Source organism: Entelurus aequoreus, linkage group LG04 (assembly GCF_033978785.1).
Source record: "Entelurus aequoreus isolate RoL-2023_Sb linkage group LG04, RoL_Eaeq_v1.1, whole genome shotgun sequence".
Taxonomy (NCBI): Eukaryota; Metazoa; Chordata; class Actinopteri; order Syngnathiformes; family Syngnathidae; genus Entelurus; species Entelurus aequoreus.
This window is the reverse complement of record NC_084734.1, coordinates 47,268,767-47,293,831: the sequence shown is the minus strand read 5'-3', so window position 1 is coordinate 47,293,831 and position 25,065 is coordinate 47,268,767. Positions and strand designations below refer to the sequence as shown.

Genomic DNA, 25,065 nt, shown 5'->3' with positions numbered 1-25,065 from the left:
CTGGGCAAAATGATGTATTGTATCAATAAATGTATGCATTTTTGCATCTAATTCAAGGGTCAGAGTTTTCAGTTTGCTTTTATGAAATATTTTTGTAAGAACCATGGTAATGAAGGATTAATGGGATATATGCTAATTTGCGGTGTTAAAAAGAACAATAATGTACACTGAACAAACTGAAAACTGTGTCACAAAACCGCAATAAGATCCAAACTGTGGATTTTGTCAAGCGTTTACCTCTAATACATACACATAGTAGTGCCGTGTGGAACTGAAGACGGGGCTGGAACAGGTGGATCAGTGGCATGTCCAGACTGTTTTTTCAGGTGTTGCACCCAAAACAGTCAGTCTACCCCAGGAGCAGCTGTAGCTACTAGTTGTATGGTATGTATGGCTAATAAAGTACCGCGGTACTTCCATCCATCCATTTTCTACCGCATGTCCCTTTCGGGATTGTGGGGGGGTGCTGGAGCCTATCTCAGTAATGACTTCAAAATAATACTATAATGCCTCTGAAACTGAAACTATTTTTTTTTACGGACATTATGGCTGACAAGCAGACACGGTGTGGATGCATTTTGGCTCCAAAAAAATGATAAATGATAAATGTGACGCTATAACACTGAAGTGCAACTAAAACATAGCTAGCTGGAGGGTAACATCCATCTGCAGTTTGCAGTGTTTTAAGTAAGTTTCTTACAAGTATCATCCCTGCAGGACGAGGAGTAGCTAAACATGATTCACTACACACCGTAGGAGGATACAATAGCTAACAGCAAGCCAGCGCTCCTCAATGTAAATAGATGTCATGGGTGGACCTACACCTGACATACACTGTAATGATACCAAGTACAAGAGCGTATCGAGTCGATACTGCAATGATTACATTGATATTTTTAATAATCACTAAATATTTTGTCAATTTTTATTGTTTATGAAGTCTGGAATTATGTCCCTGGACACAGGAGAACCTTAATTATGACCAATGTATAATCCTGTAACTACTTGGTATTGGATTGATACCAAAATGTGTAGTATTACCCAAAACTTATGTAAAGTATCCAAACAACAAAGGAATGAGTGCTTATTACATTTTAACATAAGTGTAGATAGAACATGGTAAAACAGAAAGTAAGCAGATTTTAACAGTAAATAAACAAGTAGACTAATAATCAATTTTTACCGCTTGTCTCTCATCATTTTGTCAAAATAATAGAATGGGAAATGACACAACATGTTACTGCATACGTCAGCAGCCCATTTAGGAGCCCTTTTCTAAAATGATTTACTACTAAAAGAGTAGTTGTCTAAAATGTTCACTATCTTTTTTAATCACACAATTCTTCTTTGATTGCAAAAGAAACATGTTTAATGTATCATAAGATTTTCTGTTAAACTGAAGCCATTAATATTTTTTTTGTGGTCCCGTTTATTTTGAAAAGTATCAAAAAGTATCGAAATACATTTTGGTACTGGTACCAAAATATTGGTATTGGGACAACCCTCATAGCTACTATAGTAGTTTACCATGGTTACCACCACCAATTATGGAGTGAATCTTCCTGTAAGACAATCGATGACATTAACAATATTGCAAGCATTGAGCTATTACAGTGCGTCAGACAACTTGCAACAGTTGTCATAAAATACAAATACAGTATGTCAAATTTCCATCTATAATAAAAGTAAAATTGTAACATTCATAAACCTTTATTTAAATCTAAACAGATTAGGTCCTCATTCATATCCACTCTTTGACATTGCTGGCAACATCCATCCATCCATCCATTTTCTACCGCTTGTCCCGTTCGGGGTTGCTGCAGAATAAGTTTAATAATTACACAATGTGCCTTTAAAAGTTTTTGGCAAAAACAAATAAATTACCTGGACTGAGTAGAACTAGAAACACAGTGGTATAACAAAAGATGGAACTGAAATAGCGTTCAAAACAAATCAATGCGCCTGTTCTTGTGTTGGCAGGCAAACGCTTTAATAAAATCATCCATGTTCAAGTCCTCAGCTCTTTTGGACTCAATGCTTAGGATACCTAAATGGCTAAGCCTCGTGTCAACCATAGTTGTACGAAAAATGAGTTTTTATGAGCGTTAGAGCTGAAAAGCTCACTTCACGTGCAGCACTGCTTACAGGAAGGGCTGCAGCTATTTTACAAAGAGTTCATGGAACACTTACTGATAAGGTTGTAAAAACACAGTCAGAGCCATTTATGCTCTGACAGAAATGGCAGAGGGGTTAGTGCGTCTGCCTCACAATACGAAGGTCCTGAGTAGTCCTGGGTTCAATCCCGGGCTCGGGATCTTTCTGTGTGGAGTTTGCATGTTCTCCCCATGACTGCGTGGGTTCCCTCCGGGTACTCCGGCTTCCTTCCACCTCCAAGACATGCACCTGGGGATACAGTAGGTTGGTTGGCAACACTAAATTGGCCCTAGTGTGTGAATGTGAGTGTGAATGTTGTCTGTCTATCTGTGTTGGCCCTGCGATGAGGTGGCGACTTGTCCAGGGTGTATCCCGCCTTCCGCCCGATTGTAGCTGAGATAGGCTCCAGCGCCCCCCGCGACCCCGAAGGGAATAAGCGGTAGAAAATGGATGGATGGATGGAAAATCATACACACATCAAATTCAAAAGCTAAATATCACAGCTTAAACACGCTTGTGTAAAAGATATATTGTAACTAACTGTCAGGAAACTGGCCGCTCATCATCAGTCATCATCAATCAAAAAATGATGCCCAGCACCCAGATATGTGCACGTCGATTAAGATTTCCCGCCAGCTGCGCCTCGAATATGGGCGCGCCGAATCTAACGATTAAGATTGGCCGTCAATATGTAAGCACACTGCGCGTTGGATAAGATTGCCCGCTACCCAAATAAGTGCGCGCCGGCCAAATCCGACGTTTAAGATTGCCCGCTAATAAGAGCACACCGTATAAGATTGCCCGCCACGACAATATGAAGCATAAACAATACAACTTTGAATATTAATAGTATGTGAACCATTCTTACCGTGTTAACTTCCCTGACAATCTCCAGGCCCCTAAGTTTTGTAATTAATCAGAAATGTCCATCCGTCCATCCACTTTCTATTGATGTATGCATTATCTCTCTAAGCAACTACAGATGCAAAGACTTATTGTGTTTCGATACTGCATTAGTCTGCCGCCATCTGCTGCCAGCCAAAACAGGAGCAGCTGATTGCTTGTACTTACGCTGATTGGAGTAGCGTCAGCCAATCAAGAGGGTGTTTAAGGTCAGCTGACACGTCACCTTTAAACAGTGTCATTTTTGACGTGGGTTACACTTGAATTGCTATTGCGACATCCAGTGGATACATTTAGAACGGCAGTTTCTTTCATTAGGCAAACTTATTTTGCGGGCCGTGGGCGCGATTAAACCTGTTTGCGGGCCTAAGATGACCCGCGGGTCGTAGGTTTGACACCTCTGTTCTACGGCACACAAGAATATTTACTGAAGTTTGTAACAATCACCTCGTCGCAAAACTCTTGTCATGAACTGTGAAGTGCAACAAGCTGCAACGTCTTGCACTGTCTGCACTCTTGCATCAGCTACATTTGGTTGTGGTCCGCTGCAGTAAAAACATCATCGGGCTACTAAGCTTCGCAGTGCCGTCAATCTACTGACCTATGAGTTGACCCTATCTCGTAAATGTAAATGGCAATAAGGCACGTAACAATCCATCAATCCAGGGACACTGTATTGATCGTAGGCTCAATATTAAGCACTTGGCTGTGACGCATACTTTTTTTTTTGGGAAGCCGCAATGTCAGCTCCAGCCAACAGTAAAATAAAATATGACTAATGAATAATGGAGGAGTTTTTGTTAGTTTTTCAAAAAAATAACAATATAGTACATTCTGGTCGCTTTTTGGCAGGCATGATCTGAATATAAGTCAGAGCGTTGAATATATTTCATATTGATCGCAGGTCAGTGAACTGAATCACAATTGCATCTTGGCAGATGTTGTGGTCTATAAACAAGGCACCATTGTCTAAAAAATCAATATGATACTGCAACCCTAACGACAGCTGTTGATTTTACTCTCTTCAACTCCATTGGAAAACTCTGCAGTTTTTCTGATTGAATTTAGACCAGCATTGTTAGCGCCCCCTGTGGATTAGGCTGGGTAATGTGAATCTGCAGGTGCAAATTGAATTGATTTGCAACCAAGCCAAGATGAAGACAAATGAATAATTATAGTGACTATAATATTATTGTGATTATGATTACTTCTAAAGGCTACATTATTATATTTTATTTTTTCAACACTATAGTTTAGTGACTAAGCAGAGAACTGTAGTTGTTGAGATGAACTTAAACCACCAGCGAACTCAGTGATGCTGCCAGAGTCATTAGAGAGCTGATGTGGGCCAGCCACCACCACCATCATCGCTCCAGGCCATTGAGAAACATCTGCTCGCCTTTTTGTTGTCTTCTCTTAGCACACAATAGCAGATTGTGCTAATACCTTGCTGCTCTAACTCCTTTTGCTAATACTCTTATCCGAAGAAAAACAGTCTAAAGCTTGTTAGAAATTCTACAATTTTAAAAGTGTACATTTTCCACTCCTGCTGCATGAGTTGTTTGCTTGCGATGTTCAGTCAAAACTAACAATCAAGTCTTTAGTTTGTTGATGTTCCACTCCTTGTCCTGTAGATCAGTGGTCCCCAACCACAGGGCCGCGGCCCGGTACCCATCCATGGATCGATTGGTACCGGGCCCCACAAGAAATAAAAAAAATATATATATTTTTTAAAAATAAAAATAAAAATAAAAAAATTAATTAAACCAACATAAAAAACACAAGATACACTTACAATTAGTGCACCAACCCAAAAATCCTCCCTCCCTCATTTACACTCATTCACACTCATTCGCACAAAAGGGTTGTTTCTTTCTGTTATTAATATTTCTGGTTCCTACATTATATATCAATATAGATCAATACAGTCAGCAGGGATACAGTCCCACACATGACAGACACATAATTGTATTTTTTTATGACAAAAAAAAATAACAAATAAAAATACCATACCCCCCCGGTCCGTCCGTGGGACAAATTTTCAAGCGTTGACAAAAAGTTACAAAAAGGTTGGGGACCACTGCTGTAGATTAAAGATGTAGCAGTCTTCTGATACAACCTTTTCACTTCTGATACGATAACGATATCAGCAGAAATCATACTCTTAATATTTTGTTGTGTAGAATGTTAGAAAAGGTTTGATCAAGTTAAATGAGCCCAACAGAGAATAATGGCAGGTATAAAAACACTAATCTACACTATTTATTATTAACCTCCTGGAATTGACTTATGCTGTCTTGAAGTTGAAGTTGAAGTGGAGTAATTGTTTCTTGGCGACACAGAGTGGCCACGATAATTTATGAAGTTAAACTCATGACACAGTAAACTGATGTGAACAAGTTTACTGAATACTTTCTAATACACTTCGTATGTGTAAATAATATGCAATTATAATTATTTGATACTTGTTTATGTTTAAATGTTCTGCAATATTGTTCAATCAAGGACATTTATTAAATATGTCTATCTCCAGGGTTCCAAACATATTTTTACATTTTATTTTTAAGCATAATAGCTTAAAAATAAAGACAACTTCAGAATGTTTTCTTTGTTTTACTTTGGCCAAAAATAAAACAAGCACATTCCGAAAATGTACATATTGCAAAATAATCCTCTTGGCAAAACAGTTCAAGTTAGTTGAAAATTCTGAAGACAAAAATGGTGCAGTTTCAAAAACACCATGAAGAACACAATGAACTCAGACTTTGTCACAGTGTTTTTACAAAACCATTAAACTTGAAGCATTTCCTGTTTAACATTTTCATGTTGGCAGTTCACCATTAAAAACGTGTTTTAACACATTCATTTATCATCATTCAAATATTACTATTATAAAATAAACAAAACCGTTATCAAAATGACAACTAAGCAGAAATCAAGGTCACATAACATAAATTTAACCAGTGTTACGCATTATATAAAATAGAACATACAACAAATGTAGGAACACACATTTTTACAATGGAGTTCAGGGTGAGCATCGCGCCCTTGACCAATTGCAAGCGCTAAATGGAACTCTAACTACTACAAAGATGATGGACCTAAGTGACTTAAATCTTTGCATCTTACCGATATTTTATCTGTTGAGTGGATCATCTACAAGGAAAGAAGGTATTGTGCAGTTTTCCGCCTTTTGCTGCCAGCCACAACAAGATTGGCTGGTTGCTCGCACCTGCGCTGATTCCTTCTTTTTTTCCGCGTCAGCCAATCCAGCGGACACATTTTGAACAGCAGTTTTTTGCATTAAACAATTGCAGCTCATTTTTATAATCAGCAAGCTCATGTTGCGGGCCGCGGGCCGATTTAAACCAAGGCCTTACATTTGACACCCCTGGTCTAGCTTGTTTGCTATTGTGTGCTAAGCTTTTGAAAATACAAAAAAAGATTATCCTACCTGTTTCAAAATGTAATTGTTAAAATGATTTACTGTTTTAATGTGATTCATTCATTTATTTCAGTCATTTGTTTTGCTATTACAGACACGGCGATTGCGATATTTTTACACTTAAAAATAGGGCTAAGGATTACAATGTGATAATATTCATAGCCTTGATCATTTCGGTCAAAGTAATTGTTGTATGAAGTGATTCATCTGTCATCATTTCATCCTTAAGTTTAAGATGCACATTTCCAACAAGACATTGGTTATGGTACTGTAGCATTTCTGCATGCTACATTCCGATTTTTCTTTATTTTTTGAAGATATTGTAACATGCCTTGATGCATATCGTGACACATACTTTGGCGACAGTGTAAGGTAGGGGTGTCCAAAGTGCGACCCGCCATTTGCGGCTTGTAGCACATTTTTTAACGGCCCATTATTTGACAAAACAACACATGAAAAGTGAAATAAAAAAAAGCAAATAGGTGTAAATTATAATTTTCACCAATTTGATTGTGTATTTGTTTATTCGTTATAACAAGGAAATATTGACACTAAAAATAATGATGCACAATGTATTTTTTTCAAGCCGATACCAATGCAGATTACGTCCTTCTTTTTGTTACGAAAGGCTTTGGGGCAGCTCCTTTAGCACCAGGTGCTTTCGTAGGTTTTCAAAACACTGTCGTACCGATGCTGTCATTTCAGGTGGCCGGTAAGGTTTGATGTGTTGGGGTGCAACGTTTGTTTTTCCCTCCTTGTAGAATGTTTTCAAAACGTTTTGGTGCAAATAGCATGCAAAATGTCTTCCTCTGAAACAGTGAAGGTTTCCCAAACGATCGACGCCAAATTTGTTTACAATAGCGATTCAACAATTAACCCGTTTTACTATTATCAGTCAATCAAAATTTATTTATCCATCCATCCATCTTCTTCCGCTTATCCGAGGTCGGGTCGCGGGGGCAGCAGCCTAAGCAGGGAAGCCCAGACTTTCCTCTCCCCAGCCACTTCGTCCAGCTCCTCCCGGGGGATCCCGAGGCGTTCCCAGGCCAGCCGGGAGACATAGTCTTCCCAACGTGTCCTGGGTCTTCCCCGTGGCCTCCTACCGGTTGGACGTGCCCTAAACACCTCCCGAGGGAGGCGTTCGGGTGGCATCCTGACCAGATGCCCGAACCACCTCATCTGGCTCCTCTCGATGTGGAGGAGCAGTGGCTTTACTTTGAGCTCCCCCCGGATAGCAGAGCTTCTCACCCTATCTCTAAGGGAGAGCCCCGCCACCCGGCGGAGGAAACTCATTTCGGCTGCCTGTACCCGTGAAAAAGCAGAGACCTAATCCTGCAGCCACCAAACCAGATCCCCTCAATGCCTTGACTGTGCCTAGAAATTCTGTCCATAAAAGTTATGAACAGAATCGGTGACAAAGGGCAGCCTTGGCGGAGTCCAACCCTCACTGGAAACGTGTCCGACTTACTGCCGGCAATGCGGACCAAGCTCTGACACTGATCGTACAGGGAGCGGACAGCCACAATCAGACAGTCCGATACCCCATACTCTCTGAGCACTCCCCACAGGACCTCCCGAGGGACACGGTCGAATGCCTTCTCCAAGTCCACAAAGCACATGTAGACTGGTTGGGCCAACTCCCATGCACCCTCAAGGACCCTGCCGAGAGTATAGAGCTGGTCCACAGTTCCACGACCAGGACGAAAACCACACTGTTCCTCCTGAATCCGAGGTTCGACTATCCGGCGTAGCCTCCTCTCCAGTACACCCGAATAGACCTTACCGGGAAGGCTGAGGAGTGTGATCCCACGATAGTTAGAACACACCCTCCGGTTCCCCTTCTTAAAGAGAGGAACCACCACCCCGGTCTGCCAATCCAGAGGTACCGCCCCCAATGTCCACGCGATGCTGCAGAGTCTTGTCAACCAAGACTTCCCCACAGCATCCAGAGCCTTAAGGAACTCCGGGCGGATCTCATCCACCCCCGGGGCCTTGCCACCGAGGAGCTTTTTAACTACCTCAGCAACCTCAGCCCCAGAAATAGGAGAGCCCACCACAGATTCCCCAGGCACTGCTTCCTCATAGGAAGACGTGTCAGTGGGATTGAGGAGGTCTTCGAAGTATTCCCTCCACCGATCCACAACATCCGCAGTCGAGGTCAGCAGAACACCATCCGCACCATACACGGTGTCGACAGTGCACTGCTTCCCCTTCCTGAGGCGGCGGATGGTGGTCCAGAATCGCTTCGAAGCCGTCCGGAAGTCGTTTTCCATGGCCTCGCCGAACTCCTCCCATGTCCGAGTTTTTGCCTCCGCGACCGCTGAAGCCGCACACCGCTTGGCCTGTCGGTACCTGTCTGCTGCCTCCGGAGTCCCATGAGCCAAAAGAACCCGATAGGACTCCTTCTTCAGCTTGACGGCATCCCTTACCGCCGGTGTCCACCAACGGGTTCTAGAATTACCGCCACGACAGGCACCAACTACCTTGCGGCCACAGCTCCAATCAGCCGCCTCGGCAATAGAGTTGCGGAACATGGTCCACTCGGACTCAATGTCCAGCACCTCCCCCGTGACATGTTCAAAGTTCTTCCGGAGGTGGGAATTGAAACTCTCTCTGACAGGAGACTCTGCCAGACGTTCCCAGCAGACCCTCACAATGCGTTTGGGCCTGCAAAGGTCTGTCCGGCATCCTCCCCCACCATCGCAGCCAACTCACCACCAGGTGGTGATCGGTAGAAAGCTCCGCCCCTCTCTTCACCCGAGTGTCCAAAACATGAGGCCGCAAATCCGATGACACAACTACAAAGTCGATCATGGAACTGCGGCCTAGGGTGTCCTGGTGCCAAGTGCACATATGGACACCCTTATGCTTGAACACGGTGTTCGTTATGGACAATCTGTGACGAGCACAAAAGTCCAATAACAAAACACCACTCGGGTTCAGATCCGGGCGGCCATTCTTCCCAATCCCACCTCTCCAGGTATCACTGTCGTTGCCAACATGAGCGTTGAAGTCACCCAGTAGGACAAGGGAATCACCCGGGGGAGCACTTTCCAGTACTCCCTCGAGTGTATCCAAAAAGGGTGGGTACTCTGAACTGCTGTTTGGTGCGTAAGCACAAACAACAGTCAGGACCCGTCCCCCCACCCGAAGGCGGAGGGAGGCTACCCTCTCGTCCACCGGGTTGAACTCCAACGTGCAGGCTTTGAGTCGGGGGGCAACAAGAATTGCTACCCCAGCTCGTCGCCTCTCACTGCGTGCAACGCCAGAGTGGAAGATAGTCCAGCCCCTCTCGAGAGAACTGGTTCCAGAGCCCTTGCTGTGCGTTGAGGTGAGTCCGACTATATCCAGCCGGAACTTCTCTACCTCGCGCACAAGCTCAGGCTCCTTCCCCCCCAGCAAGGTGACGTTCCACGTCCCAAGAGCTAGCTTATGTAGCCGAGGATCGGACCGCCAAGTGCCCTGCCTTCGGCTTCCGCCCAGCTCACAATGCACCCGACCTCTATGGCCCCTCCCATGAGTGGTGAGCCCATTGGAGGGGGGACCCACGTTGCCTCTTCGGGCTGTGCCCGGCCGGGCCCCATGGGGACAGGCCCGGCCACCAGGCGCTCGCCATCGTGCCCCAACTCCGGGCCTGGCTCCGGAGGGGGGCCCCGGTGACCCGCGTCCGGGCGAGGGAAATCTGAATCCTTGTTGTTTCCTTTCCATAGAAGTCTTTGAGCTGCTCTTTGTCTGATCCCTCACCTAGGACCTGTTTGTCTTGGGAGACCCTACCAGGGGGCATGAAAGCCCCCGGACAACATAGCTCCTAGGATCATTGGGACACGCAAACTCCTCTACCACGGTAAGGTGGCAGCTCAGAGAGGAGAAATTTATTTATACAGCCCATAATCACAATTGCCTCAAAGGGGTTCACAAACCACAATGACACCCTCAGATCTGAACCCACATCTGGGCAAGAAAAAACTCAACCCATTAACTGTGATCAAAAACGTCAGTTATTTAATCGCAAATGCTCCACTGCACAGTGTTTCAGTCGGATGTTATTTTCGGCACAATATGTATGGAATGAAAACAAATGTTACACCAGTGATGCATGCACTTAGATACACCTATCGAGTGACACGCTAGTACACTACATTAGCTTTAAAATATAGTTTTTTTAATAAAAAATGTTTATATTGTATTGGGGCAGCACGGTGGAACAGGGGTTAGTGCGTCTGCCTCACATTACGAAGGTCCTGAGTAGTTCAATCCTGGCTTCGGGATCTTTCTGTGTGGAGTTTACATGTCCTCCCTGTGACTTCGTGGGTTCCCTCCGGGTACTCCGGCTTCCTCCCACCTCCAAAGACATGTACCTGGGGATAGGTTGATTGGCAACACTAAATTGGCCCTAGTGTGTGAATGTGAGTGTGAATGTTGTCTGTCTATCTGTGTTGGCCCTGCGATGAGGTGGCGACTTGTCCAGGGTGTACCCCGCCTTCCGCCTGATTGTAGTTGAGATAGGCTCCAGCGCCCCCTGCAACCCCGAAGGGAATAAGCGGTAGAAAATGGATGGATGGATATATTGTATTGGATTTGAAAATGAAATGTATTAAAATGGCCCCCACTTTATTTGATTTGTCAGTGTGCATAACCTCAGCGGAAAAATTACATGGGATGACGGTGCAAACAATATAAATTTGGCCACGGTAGAGATGTGTGCTCTGCCGTCATACCGTCGATGATGTCATCGCACCTGCCTCTGTGTGAAAATGGTCGCAAGCACAGTTATTTACAGGAGCTAGTAAAAAAAACTGCGCTACATGCGTGATTTGGACGTGGTTTGGGTTTAAAAAAGTCGAACATTTTGCAGAAAAATGTCATCTGGGAGATGTGTGGAGTAACTGTGACCGCCAACAGAGGTAGCACGAGCAATTTATTTTCCCATTTGAAATCAAAACATGTGCAGTATGCAGAGAGCCAAAGGCTGCGCTCAAACACCGGCTCAGTCTGCGAACACCGGAAGAAAGACAAAAAGTTTATCCAACAACAGACCTCCATTGTGCGAACCTTTTCCAAGAGTGCTCCTTATGACAGAAAGAGCATGCGGTGGGATGACATCACAAGAGCTATCGGAACACATTTGTGCACAGACGTGGTACCTTTCCAAATGGTGGAGCGCAGCGGGTTTAAACATATGATTAAAACCATGCCACCGGTCTACATCAAAGCCAGAGACTGGGCAAGCTTGTGTTTCTGGTGAACAACCTATAAAAGAGGATGGGAACTTGGGAAGCACGTGAGCGGGAGTAAACACTAAAGTTCAGTGTTGCAGCTTGTGATTTTCATTTAAAATAAACTGCTTTTTGTTATTGTTGTTTTTACTGATAAGATGTTAAGTGTACTGTAAGTGTTTCTCTCTTTAATCAGTCAGTGATACTTATAAATGGTTGATTTATATAGGCTAGTAAGGTAAAGTTTTGTACCTGACAAGTTTCGGCTATCTTGCTTCTGCAGCCTTCCTCAGAGGTGTCACGTGATGTTAGTGTGACGTCATCTGTGACGTGTTATATGGATTGTTCCATCCCACCTCTGAGGAAGGCTGCAGAAGCAAGATAGCCGAAACTTGTCAGGTACAAAACTTTACCTTACTAGCCTATATAAATCAACCATTTATAAATACACATTAGTAGGCTAAATGAACCTCTTCAACATAAGTCAGTGATACTATTGCACAACAGACAAACAAAACAAAAGTCTGTTTTGTGTACTTGATGTAGTGCTAATTATAAAGGTTGGTGTTCTTTAAGATGTGAAAAATTTGTTTGGTAACTTTCGCACTAATTTGGATTAGAGAAAAAACCTTATTGTTGGCAACCAACATTCAGTGTTGAAATGACACAAAGTGTTCAGTTACATTTTTGGTACAAGAGAACAAAAAGCCTGTTCTGTGTACATGAATTAGTCTTATTAAAATATTTATTTATTTTTGTGTTCTTTAAGATGTGGAAATTGTAATGTTTTTTGGATTACAGAACCTTTCTACTGTTTTTTTCCATTTGCCTTATAGAAAACCTCTCTTACTTTAAGTACTGTTTACAATATCCACTTTATTTTTGTAAGAATATTTGTACTTCTGAGGCACTATCCTTACTTCTGTTTTTCTTCTGCACAATACATGCTCAAAAAATTACATGATATATTTGCTTTTTGTTGTTGTTGTTTTTTAAATCAATGAAGCTTTGCTAACGGACTACAAAACCTATTCAGAAGCACTTCCAATATAAATTGTACACTGCAAAATTTATAAGGCGATATATACTGTTACTGTGAAAGGATTCAATTTATACCGTGCTATGAATTTTTGGGTCATACCACCCAGCCCTAAGTACATCCCAAGTGTAATGCATCAAAAACGAGTGCGGTGGTGCACTCGTTTTTCAAGTAGTGACTATTGTTGCCAAGTATGTCCACCAATCAATGTCTTCCCCTGTTGTGGTTGTTGCCTCATCAAAAAGGTGTGAACAAGTGGTCGAATACCCAGCCGGCCTTTTAACGATAAGGCCAAACCGAACTGTTGGAACGTATCCATGTTTACCCCCCTCAAAAAGACGAGAAGAGGCGGCGAGAATGGAACATGACAGTTGTGCATTCATATCGAATGTTTTGTCTGCTCGCTACTTCATCTCGGACTTGTTCGCTGGCAAGGATGCATGCTTGCATGCATCTTTTTCACTGAGGAAAGTTCCAAGTGCTCGCTCTTCTCAGTCCTGCTTCCCTCCCTCTCTCACTTTTAGGTCCAAGCAATCGGCAGTTGTGTCTTTTCATGGGTTCAGACGCGCTGGCTTCTAAGCTATGCAAATTCATGCTGCCAGTGAAACTAAAGCCGTCTTTGTTGGTTCTCAGAGGCCTCCTCCACAGAGTCCTTCATCATTCTCTTGGATCGGGACCCTCACATTTCCCCACTGTAATGAGAGCGAGGATAACTCCATCTCTCTCGCCTTGCCTCCCACTCGCCATCCTTATCTTCCGGCTTGTCTCTCACTGCAATCCACCCAGAAGCGCCGATGGATGTCTGCAGTACGTGCGCTCCAATCAGCGGCAAATGACGGTATACACTGACTGTAATCCTTCCTGCGAGTGGAAGCGTGCACCGAGCCGTGCTGGGAATTGCTCGCTACCACCTGGTGGGTGGGTTTTCCGACAGAAGCGGCTTAATCAAATCAAATGTCAGGTCCCTCTGAGCGAGGTTCTCGGGAGATGCGACATCTGAAAAAGCACAGCAAGGACTGGAAGGTCTGGAACTTTTCTACTGTGTCCATTTGATTTTCTAATTAGGGTGACCAAGTTGGATCCACTCTGTTCTGATTCTTGGACTCACTTTAAAGGCGTGTTTTAAGGGCTTTGGTTTGAAAAGACTAGTAAGAATATTTAAATCTTTGGTCAAGATACCAAGAGTTCGGTGGAGCCAAAAACAGAATTTTGTCAACCACATTCAAAGCTTCTGCCCTCGCTTTGATACCAAGTGATGACGTAAAAAGTGACATTGGAGTCCTGCGTACAAGTGAAAGCCTTTTTTGCTCGCTGAACTGAAGTCTCGTCAGGTTTGCGGAGTCTACAAACTCCTGTTTTGATCAGGGGTTGCCAAACCTTTTGCTTCCAAGGGCCAAAATGCCAATGGGCCAGAGGCCAAACACAACAATTTGAAGTTTACAGCAGCATGAGTGAGGAGTTCAGCCACATACCACCAAAAATAAGGTGGTGGAAATTGTGACGTTCCATAGAGTAGCTTTTCAGACATACTATCAATGATTGCGTGAGCTTGAAATAGGTCAGTATGAATGTCTATTAAATTTGGGAAGCCACCCTCTGGGCACCACTGATTTAGGAGTTCCACTATCTTGAAATCCTCTAGCAGAATTATACATTTACACAAAGTGTTGCCTTGGCAAAATCTACCTCTAACTATCTTCTTCAAGATAATTATTATTATTGATATCTGTAAATAAAAGTTCATGAATCAATATAGAATCGAAATACATAAGAATCACGAATCGGATGTAAATCTATTTTTTTTTCAGCACTCCCAAGGGATGGGTATCATTGTCATTTTTTTCAAAATTGGTACTTTTGAAACGGTGACTGGACCGCTACCAAAACATTTGAAAACATGCACATTTTGTTTGAAACAAAGCCTTTTTATTTTGAAGGATTTTATACTGTGCAAGTTGAAATAAATAGTAATTTAATTATTTCAATAATGTACAAAAGCTGCTAAGTAAGAAATTCAACAATATGGGATACCAACATATTGTCATAGTTATCACAGCAAAACCAAAACTGCTGTGTTTCGACAAAAGACAATGCTGTGTTCTGATATATATATATATATATATATATATATATATATATATATATATATATATATATATATATATATATATATAAAACGTACCTGTCGACTTCCTGCTTGCCACTACTTCTTCACATAGAGCATGCACAACATCATCATCTTCTTACAAAATTCACAATTACACTTGTTTTGTATTGCTAAAGTTCAGAGATTTGAGGTTTGTATATCAACTGCCTCACCTTAACTGTGATTCATGCAGAATGAGAAAGATTTGTTGTTACGATTAGCGCTGACTGGGGTAATATGTGTGTGCATTGGTATATCTAAAGACTGTTGGTAAGAGCGACAGTAAAGTAAAAATAAAAGCGTCAGCCTCTTTGTTGATCGCTGTACTTAGGTCTCAATGCTTTCATTTAGCAGCAAAATGAGGCAACAATAGCAACTTCTTTTTTAGGTCTGGTTGTCACTGCATGTTGGCACCAGTCCTTTTAAAGATAAGACTTTCAGTCCCCATCTAAACGTAAGTAGGTAAGAATACAGACACAGGTTTGAATACCTTAACTGTGACATGAATTTCAATAACAGTAACAGTTTTTGTTTATTGTGTGTAGTGTTACTAATGTAAAATATGCTTAATTTTTAGTCAGTAGTAATTGAATGTTGATGATAAACTTCAAGCTTATATCTATCACAATTTGTTGTGGCTATATATTAGGCTTTGGCCAAACCTGTCAAGCTTTTTTTTACCCTTGTTACCCTGTGGTTTCCCAGTCCTGAACACCCCCCGCCCCCCAGTTTTTGGACTTCCCTGGAAAAAAAAATCTCCAATACTACTGCTACTACTGCGCGACTCGTCCTTGGTAGGGATGTAATAATATGGAAATTTCATGTCACGGTTATCGTGACTAAAATGATTACGGTTATCATTATTATCGTGGTATAGTTAAATGTGCTAATACCCACACTGAAATATTTTGACTAAGTTATTTTCTTTAATAATGAGAATAAATAGACACACTTTAGAAAACACACTATTTTGCATGTTTTGTGTTTCCTATGCTTCAATGATAGTGGTTTAGTTTTAGTATTTGATCAGTTTTAATGGCTAAGCTTTAATGGTTTTAAATATTGGTTTGTACTGTAGCACTTTCAGATTTATTCAAATGAAAAGTGCGTAAAAAATGACATCTATTACGTATTATATCCAGCGAGCGTTGTGGGGCGTCCTACTCTAAAAAAACACTTTAAAAACCCCTCCGCCTCGTAATCCTCGATCCCTCACTCTAAGAGAGCACAGTTTGTAGGTTCAATGTGCACAATTGAATATCTTAGTTGCTCAGACAGCAATGTGTTTATATAATTTAGATTGGGGTATGTTGTTTCTTAATGGGGTTTTAAATAAGGCTTTGATGTTAGCATTCGAGCTAGCAAGCTGGCGGCAGTCAGTCCGTGAGTTTATCACAGTGCAGTAATCAATCACCATTTAAAAAAAAAATATTTTAGTAGCAATACCAACAGGTGACAGCCATTCTGGGGAGTTGAATGTTTTACGTGATTCAATCCAACCATTAAAGCGAGAGATAAAAAAGAGAGGAAACGACGAAGAAAGAATCTTTGCCAGAAATTCACAAACTTTTGGCAGCCAAATTTATGTCAAATTTACAAAAACTGTTGTATTAAATCGATACTGTCATGCACAAATACACTCATTTTTTTCAGCTTTTTTTGTTATTATAACATAGTCTTAAACACTTGTCAATAAAGTAGCATTTAAAGTAAGTAGTAATAGTGTGGTTTTTTAGTTTGTTATCATAGTATTGAATATAATGATATTGAATATTGAGAATCAGAGAAATTCACATGTATCTATATTGGTTACGGAAATTCTGGTGACAACCCTCATTCAAAATGGTCAGCTCAGTAATCAGTAGGGATGTGTATCGTTAAGATTTTATCAATACGATACCCTTATCGATATCGGTATTTATCGGTACTCTTATCGGTAGTATATGTTTTTGGTGTAAATAAAGATTTTAAACACGCATTTTTATTGAAAAAAATTATTTGCACAAGAGGTTAACATCATGTAACATCTCACAGCAAGGAAGTCTTTTATCAATACCTGCTTTTTAAGTTGTAAACAATTCAACTATGTTTGCAGCGCAATGCAGTTATGTCATCCCGTGAAGACCACACAAATCCTTTACTGGGTTTCTATTCATTACAATTACACTCAGATCATATTTATGTAGGCAGAGCACAGACATTTTACATGGTAATGTGCATCATATAATTTATATCATATCAAATATATCATATACATTAATACATCTATTAGCATATTATGGGTGTGCAGTTAAGCAAGGTGTGTTTTTATGCTACGCATCCAATCTCCATTAACATCACAATGTTTTACATTGTTTTTAACCTGCCAGTTTTGTAGCATTGTTACTTAAAACCAAATAAACTAGGAAATAGTTCAGCATTTTTTTAACATTCCAAAGGAATAATTACAAAAATAATAATAATAATAAGGAAAAACACAATAGCAATGCACCAATAAATTTGACTTCACAAAGGGAATGCATCAGTTATTATTTCAACACTGGTGCTCCAACTACAGTATTAAAAGCTGTCAAGTTATCATCAATTTACCAATACAAATATTTAATAGGTGGTCGCGTCCACAACTGGCTGCAGTAGTAGCAGGTGTTTTTCCCACACAGTGTTATGGTGACCAGTAGTCATCATCTTTGCAAAAAAAAAAACATATCACCTGACACGTAGAAGTCATTTGGGGAATGTTTGCCTCTGCATTTTAGAGTTAGTTTGGTAGTTTGAGGTGGCCGTGTGACCCGCAGGCAAGCAAAGAAATGACCCCAGAAGGGTGCACCGTGCAGGGTTTTGTGTATAAAGTGCCGGCACGGCTCCATTGAAGTGAGTGTTTGTGAAGTACATGGTAAACTGTCCCCTTTTCCTCTCAATGACAGCATCTCAGTCACATTGCGACAATTTTTGCGACTTTCCGCATCTAGATTCCATTTTTAGCGAACATTGACATTGAACCTGTTTTGAATGGGAAACAAGTTATGACCTATTATAACATGTATGTTTTTTAAATTGATTTATTGGTGTTGTGCTTAAAGTCCATACATTGAAGGGGGATACATGATTTGCATTGAAAAAGTGAATGAGCAATTGCTGTCCTGCTGTTCTCACCTCCTACTGAGGTGGTGATGAGTTCAGAAACAAACTCTAGCTCTGGATCAGTCCAGGCCAAATCCCTCCAGCGGCCCAAAGAAGCTTATTGTAACCTGGCTAGCTGCTTCAGCATTGTAGCACACATCCTCTCAAAACCCTGAGCTGCCTATAAGCACAGTATTAATTCATTTAGGTTCGTTCTGGCTGCATGACTGTGGTCAATCAAAAGTTACTTTGTGTCTTTACTGTATAATGAAGTTGGCAAAGCCGGCAACCGACCAGAACCCATATTTTTCTTCTCATATTCTGACATTCCAACCAGGAGCTCTTTTGTTATTTGCATCCATTTAAAGGTTTAAATCTTAAATGTCACCCTTTGTTACCTTCGAGGCTTTGCAGTGATCTAATTGCTTTTTTTAAACACTTTTAATTTCTTCTAGTTGACAGACATATGACTGACGACAGATTTCTCTGAATTTCATTTGCACACTTGCTGAGACTGATGTCAGGCTGTGTAAAGTTGACAATGTGCAGTTATTCATCTCCTGCTGACAGCCTTTTAAACTTTAACATTTGTAGTTCTGTCCCATTGGAATAATTCAACATTTTAATGATACTGGATGTGTGCTGGTCAGGCTTCTAGTGTTAGAACTTTGTCAAAAATTTGATTGGAGTTGAAAACAGTTTCTCCCAAAAATAATAGTTGGTTCCAAAAGTCAGTCATTCATTGTTAATGATCATGCAGGTAAAAAAACAAGTTATTTGCTGTTGTTGTTGTAATTGTTGTTAATTAGTTTATGTTAAGTACTTGTATATAACTAGTGTTGTCCAAAAGCCAAAGATAAAGTAAAATACCCAATTATTAATCCTTTGATGCTTGCTTAACTGAAGTTCTTCATTTTGTGGGACTTTTTTTTTTACGTGGAATTGCAAATTTTATTGGCTTTTAGTGGTTTGGCTTACCATAATAATATTAATATATTAGTATCTACATTACCAAAGAAATACAAACACAGTAGTTAATATGCTGTTAAACAGATACTACATTAAAAAATTAAGTAAATAATAATGAAGTGTAGTTACGTATACTGTATTCCAGAAACTAGGAATTTTATTTTAGCATTCTTAGATTGTAAGGCTATTAGTCGTGAAGAAAATCTAATCTTGTAATACGTATAAGACAAGCAAAAATACGAGCAAGTACATTAGTACTGTACCTTGATTTTGTACGCCCCACTTTTAATATGATTTGGTTTTCACAGAAAGTTTCCGCCAACATTTTTCGTATACTGTCTGTTATCCAAAGGCTGGTATGTTTGCCCGCGAATCATTCCGTGTAATCAAGTGCCCAAACAAAGAATCATGTTTTTTGCTGACTCGGTCTCTGTATTGTTTATATTTTATAAGAGCGTAAACTAATTCACCATAGGATCAAAGAAAGATGCGAGTGCAAGAACTTTGATAAAGAAGGTGAGCAACACTGTTGAATTCAAGAAAGAACTGATCATTTTAATTTGTGAACTATGTATTTCACTCTGTTTTCCACTTGTAAAAGTATTAATAATTTCTTTAAAACATGCTTTTTGGGTGTCTGGAACAAATTAATTTAATTGATTCTTTGGTGAAGCTCATATCCTCAAACACTTGTATGGTAAAACAGTGTCTCTCATTAAAATGAAATACAATTAATTGCCTGGCCCACCAAAACAGCACCAATTGTAGCATGCCTTCTAAAAACAAAAACTAACTTTTAGATAATAAATATTGTATAAAACAATACAATAGATTGTATTACAGACAACTACAAAAGAGAGTGAACTTCTACAGTGTCTTCTTCCAGTTGCTTCTCCGTCAAACACACCATCAGCAGCTTCTCCATATTTTAATGGATAAATGTCTGATTTGTCGATATTATTTTAGCATTTTTGGCTGGCGTTATTAACTCTTTCGGCTTCAGCACGGTGCAGACTAGCAGTGCTATGCTACAACTCCTTCACCAAGTTAGCTATATCTACATGTTCTGTCACGTTTTTGGTCATTTACTTCTTTAATTCAATGAATATCAACTACTTCTTATCCTCAGCACTGTCCTTCATACTCACTGTCTTCCTTCCCATACATGGAAAAACAAAGTTATGTCCATCTCTAAGACTGGATGTTTTGGTCGGCTCTTAACGGGCTCACTCTGACATACGCTACGCCAACTGGCGGTGGGGAACCTCATAAACAAAATTTTTGCTTTTAACCTAAATCAATACAATTAAGTTAGGTTAGGTTACTTTATTAGTACCCAAAGGTAAACTTGTTTTGCAGCCAGCAATTAACCGAGAGACAGCTTATATCCCGAAAAACTGGTAAGATGGGGCTCTTGTATCCCAATGTAGTGCTGCATTTCCTGTGGCCAAAGTTGCTTCCACTTTCCTACGATGCGGTTTTTGTCTGACTTTTTGGAACATATGCCCAACTAAAACCGATGTACCTCAGTATGCTTAAATAAAAATGTCAATTAGAACATCATTTTTTGCAGTCACAAACCCACGTTTGCTTTACATATTCCAAGAAAAACAAAGAAAAGAGAACTAGGGCAGGTATGCATCGTTATTGTCAGACCTTGACGTTGAAGTCCCAGGAGAACACGTTATCGTCATTATCACTTTGGTGTTGACAGATGGATTTCTCAGTGGAGCAGCTGCTTAGTGCATTTATTCATACGCTTCTCAAGCTTTTAATTACGTCCAACTACACGCTACAAATTAAATGACACCCTTTGAAATGAGAATCATTGCATTTATTTCAAGTTGGCATCATTTTTTTTGTAGTAATTCATTATGAAGTTTATTTGTCCTTTCTTACCTGCTTCAGAGCTAATCTGGCGACATGTTTAATTGAATCATGGCTCCCCTGCGGTTAAAGCGACGCCCGTTGCGCGTGGGGTTATATAATCCACGTAGCGAGGTCGGAGTCTTCCTAATGAACAGCAGGATTTTTTTTCCGTCTGTGTGATGTGTCTTCTTATCGCAAGCGGACGTCTCATCGTGAGTGGCAGCGCCTCCAATCACAAAGAATTATTCATGCTCGCCGCCATCAAAGCGACGGCGGTGATGATGAATGCGGCCTGATTGAATATGAACGTCTGTTCCTGTCTGCTGTTATGTTTCAGTCACTCGATCGAGTTGTCTTCGTTAAGCCACTCTGGCAGGGACCTCGTTTACGGACGCACGCTACAAAATCCTGATGGTGAGCCTGGACGTTGTTTTGCAGGAAGTGATTCAAGAAGGGGCCTTAAAAGAACCTCGTCCGTTCTTATGGCGACCGTGTGTGCACCTGCCGCTATCATTTGCAGATGTGAACGCACAGATTAAGAAAGGGAGGGTGATGGATGTCGGGTGTGTGCCAGGAAGATGAAAGTTGCTATTTGACATGGCCTCCAAAAAGGTTTGTGGTGGCAAAGTTGTGAGGCGACAACATGAAATCTTTTTTGCTTTTACTGATTCACATTCTGTCACAATCAGGTCCTCGTTTTACTTCAGTCAACTGAGTCACTTTTAGCAAAGTGGATGTGCAGAAATTTGACTCAAGTCTGTCCCTGTGTGAGTCGGTGAAACTTAAGTCTTCCTCAACCCTTGAGTCAGTGAAACTCTAGTCTTTGTCAACCTGTAAGTCAGTGAAACTCGAGTCTTCGTTACCCTGTGAAATTGAAATTCAAGTTGTCATCAACCCTTGACTCAGTGAAACTCTAGTCTCTGTCAACCTGTAAGTCGGTGAAACTGGAGTCTTTGTTACCCTGTGAGTCGTTGAAACTTGAGTTGTCATCAACCCTTGAGTCAGTGAAACTGTAGTCTTTGTCAACCTGTAAGTTGGTTAAACTTAAGTCTTCCTCAACCCTTGAGTCAGTGAAACTCTAGTCTTTGTCAACCTGTAGGTCAGTGAAACTCGAGTCTTCGTTACCCTGTGAAATTGAAATTCAAGTTGTCATCAACCCTTGACTCAGTGAAACTCTAGTCTCTGTCAACCTGTAAGTCGGTGAAACTGGAGTCTTCGTTACCCTGTGAGTCGTTGAAACTTGTGTTGTCATCAACCCTTGAGTCAGTGAAACTGTAGTCTTTGTCAACCTGTAAGTTGGTTAAACTTAAGTCTTCCTTAACCGTTGAGTCAGTGAAACTCTGGTCTTTGTCAACCTGTAAGTCGGTGAAACTTAAGTTTTCCTCAGCCCTTGAGTCAGTGAAACACTAGTCTTTGTCAACCTGTAAGTCGGTGAAACTTAAGTCTTCCTCAACCCTTGAGTCAGTGAAACTCTAGTCTTTGTCAACCTGTAAGTCAGTGAAACTCGAGTCTTCGTTACCCTGTGAAATTGAAATTCAAGTTGTCATCAACCCTTGAGTCAGTGAAACTCTAGTCTTTGTCAACCTGTAAGTCGGTGAAACTGGAGTCTTTGTTACCCTGTGAGTCGTTGAAATTTGAGTTGTTATCAACCCTTGAGTCAGTGAAACTGTAGTCTTTGTCAACATGTAAGTCGGTTAAACTTAATTCTTCCTCAACCCTTGAGTCAGTGAAACTCTAGTCTTTGTCAACCTGTAAGTAGGTGAATCTTGTGTTTTCGTTACCCTGTGAGTCGTTGAAATTCAAGTTGTCATTAACCTTTGAGTCAGTGAAACTCTAGTCTTTGTCAACCTGTAAGTCGGTGAAACTTAAGTCTTCCTCAACCCTTGAGTCAGTGAAACGCTACTCTTTGTCAACCTGTAAATCGGTGAAACTCGTGTCTTCGTTACCCTGTGAGTCGTTGAAATTCAAGTTGTCATTAACCCTTGAATCGGTGAAACTGTAGTCTTTGTCAACCTGTAAGTCTGTGAAACTTAAGTCTTCCTCAACCCTTGAGTCAGTGAAACTCTAGTCTTTGTCAACCCCGGCGTTGATGAAAGAAGAGTCTTCATCAGCCATATTGGCGCCGGTGCCGATGTAAACCTGATTTAGTAACCTGACCGAAAAAAGAAGACATCATCAGTGCTTAAGGTCGGTGCTAAATGAATGCAGACTCAGCAGCTTGCAACAAATACTTGGTGGATGATATTGTACAAGTAACCCTTGTAGCCTTCCGACAGAATCACACAGAGTCTGATTCTCAGTTTAAAATGCATTGCCGTCCTTACCACGCTAACAATACAACATACAAGGTTACATTCAATAAGCCCCGAAATTATGAGTATCAACATTACAACAATAGTAAGCTGTGAATCGTTGAAACTTGAGTCCTCAACCTGTGTTGCACCTATGAGTCAGTACAACTTGCGGGCTGAGCGAGTTAATCTTTAGTTTTGTGGCGTATGTAATGTGACTTTGGCATTAAGAGGAACAGAGAGTTGATTTGAAGTAAGGACCAGGGGTCTGTAAAAGTGCTCCATAAAACTGTGTAGAAATTTGATAGAAGTCTGCGCACACATCTAAATGACCTTGCCTTCATGCCAGTTGTGTGTGTGTGTTTTTTTATAGGTCACTCACTTTGTGTATGCAAGTTTTTGGCAATTTTTACCTAAATAAATAATGTAAATTCAATGCAGACACCCACAAGTATTAAACACAAAACACATTTTATGAAGAATAGTTACAGTTGTACATACAGAACACATTGTGAAAGAATACAAATGACGAATCATGAGGTCGTCTACAGCAAGAGTGGTTATTGCTATTGTGTTTTGACCTGCCGGTTATTTTTCATTTGTTGACTTGACTTGGCAGTCACTACTTGATTATATTTCTATGTAAAAATGAGTACTGTAAATTGGTTGTGTGTTAGCCTAATTAGCTTGTTGAAAACAGAAGACTGTTTTTATTGAGACAGTTCAACACATAAGATGTGTGTTGCAAATGTGCAACATTCATTCTAACACGTTATTACATGTCAAATGGAGTGCATAACTTGCTTTGTGGTATTTATGTTTTTTTATGATCATCATTTCAGCTGTGAAAGTAAATTTTCCAACAGCGAGGCTCACTTTTATCGTAGCACTCCCGCTCCATCTTTCTGCCAGACTGACAAAGTCCCACAGGCTTCATCCCTGATGGGTATCACCTCCAGCTTAATGACTTCCTGTGGCCAAGCCAAAACAGCTAACTAGAAGCAAATGTACAGCTATGGCCCTTTAAAAGAAGCAAACAACTATTTTTTAAATCATACTACTGCAATGCCAAAGTTTAAATGAGGTACGTTTCTTCCAATTGAGGTTCTATAATTTACATAAGGGAAGAGTTGAAGTGTTTTCAGGATGTAATCAAAGGTGATCGCCCTGAGCGGTGAGGCTTTGCCAAGGCGCCGCTTTCTCCGTAAGTTAACCAGTGACTTGATTGTGCAAAATTGCAGGTCAATAGTCAATCTGGCGCTGATTGCTTGGTTACTGCTGTGGAGATTTTATAGCAAAACACTTGGACTTCTCCCACTGCCACCTTGGCCTGTAAACTTTCACTAGTCCTTTAATTCAGTGTGTAATACATGTGTTGATCCAACAAATAGCTCAGTTGTATTTCAGAAGAGGAATACAGTTAGTTCTAAAAGGCTGTTTGAAATACATATTACCACCACACCCACCCATCCAACAACTTTTGCGGCTACAATAGTCAAATATGACACAACTACCCACTTTATAGATTTGTTTATAAGGATGCCAGAAAAAAATAAATTCACATCCGAATCCCAATTCTTATTTATAATTTTTTTTTTAATTGATATGAAATGTTCAAGAATTGATTTTTCAAAAAAGTTTTTTTAGGCTGTTTGCATACGTCACGTGTCAGCAGTTTTGATGATAAATGTTTTTATTATTTCATTTATTTATACATCATACTAAACAATATATTGCGAGAATCGGTTTGAATTGAGAATCAATTCTGATTCGAATCATCACCCCAAGAATCAGAATCAAATTGAATCAGGAGTTTTTGTAAGATTCACATCCCTTATTTTGGTGTGGGAATCTTATGGCACCTCATAATTCGCTTTGGTTCTTAGGGCGCTGAGTCGATATAGAATCAATTC

The 25,065-nt window shown here is 40.7% G+C and overlaps 2 protein-coding genes across 6 annotated transcripts in view; one reads left to right on the top strand and one right to left on the bottom strand.

Moving 5' to 3' along the window:
• LOC133648689 (MAM domain-containing glycosylphosphatidylinositol anchor protein 2-like) overlaps positions 1 to 25,065 on the top strand; it is a 562,410-nt gene that overhangs the window by 12,004 nt on the left and 525,341 nt on the right. The gene's annotated exons all lie outside the window — the stretch shown is intronic.
• LOC133647864 (uncharacterized) overlaps positions 1 to 25,065 on the bottom strand; it is a 40,503-nt gene that overhangs the window by 7,363 nt on the left and 8,075 nt on the right. For 2 of the 4 annotated variants that reach the window (XM_062043590.1, XM_062043591.1), the window contains exon 11: positions 1,967 to 2,403. The exons of 1 other annotated variant lie outside the window; for it this stretch is intronic. In XM_062043590.1, coding sequence (XP_061899574.1) covers positions 2,251 to 2,403 — 153 coding nt within the window. In that variant the 3' untranslated portion in view covers positions 1,967 to 2,250. Of the gene's footprint in view, positions 1 to 1,966; positions 2,404 to 25,065 lie in introns of those variants that run through there. One more of the 4 variants, XM_062043592.1, reaches the window with a different exon arrangement.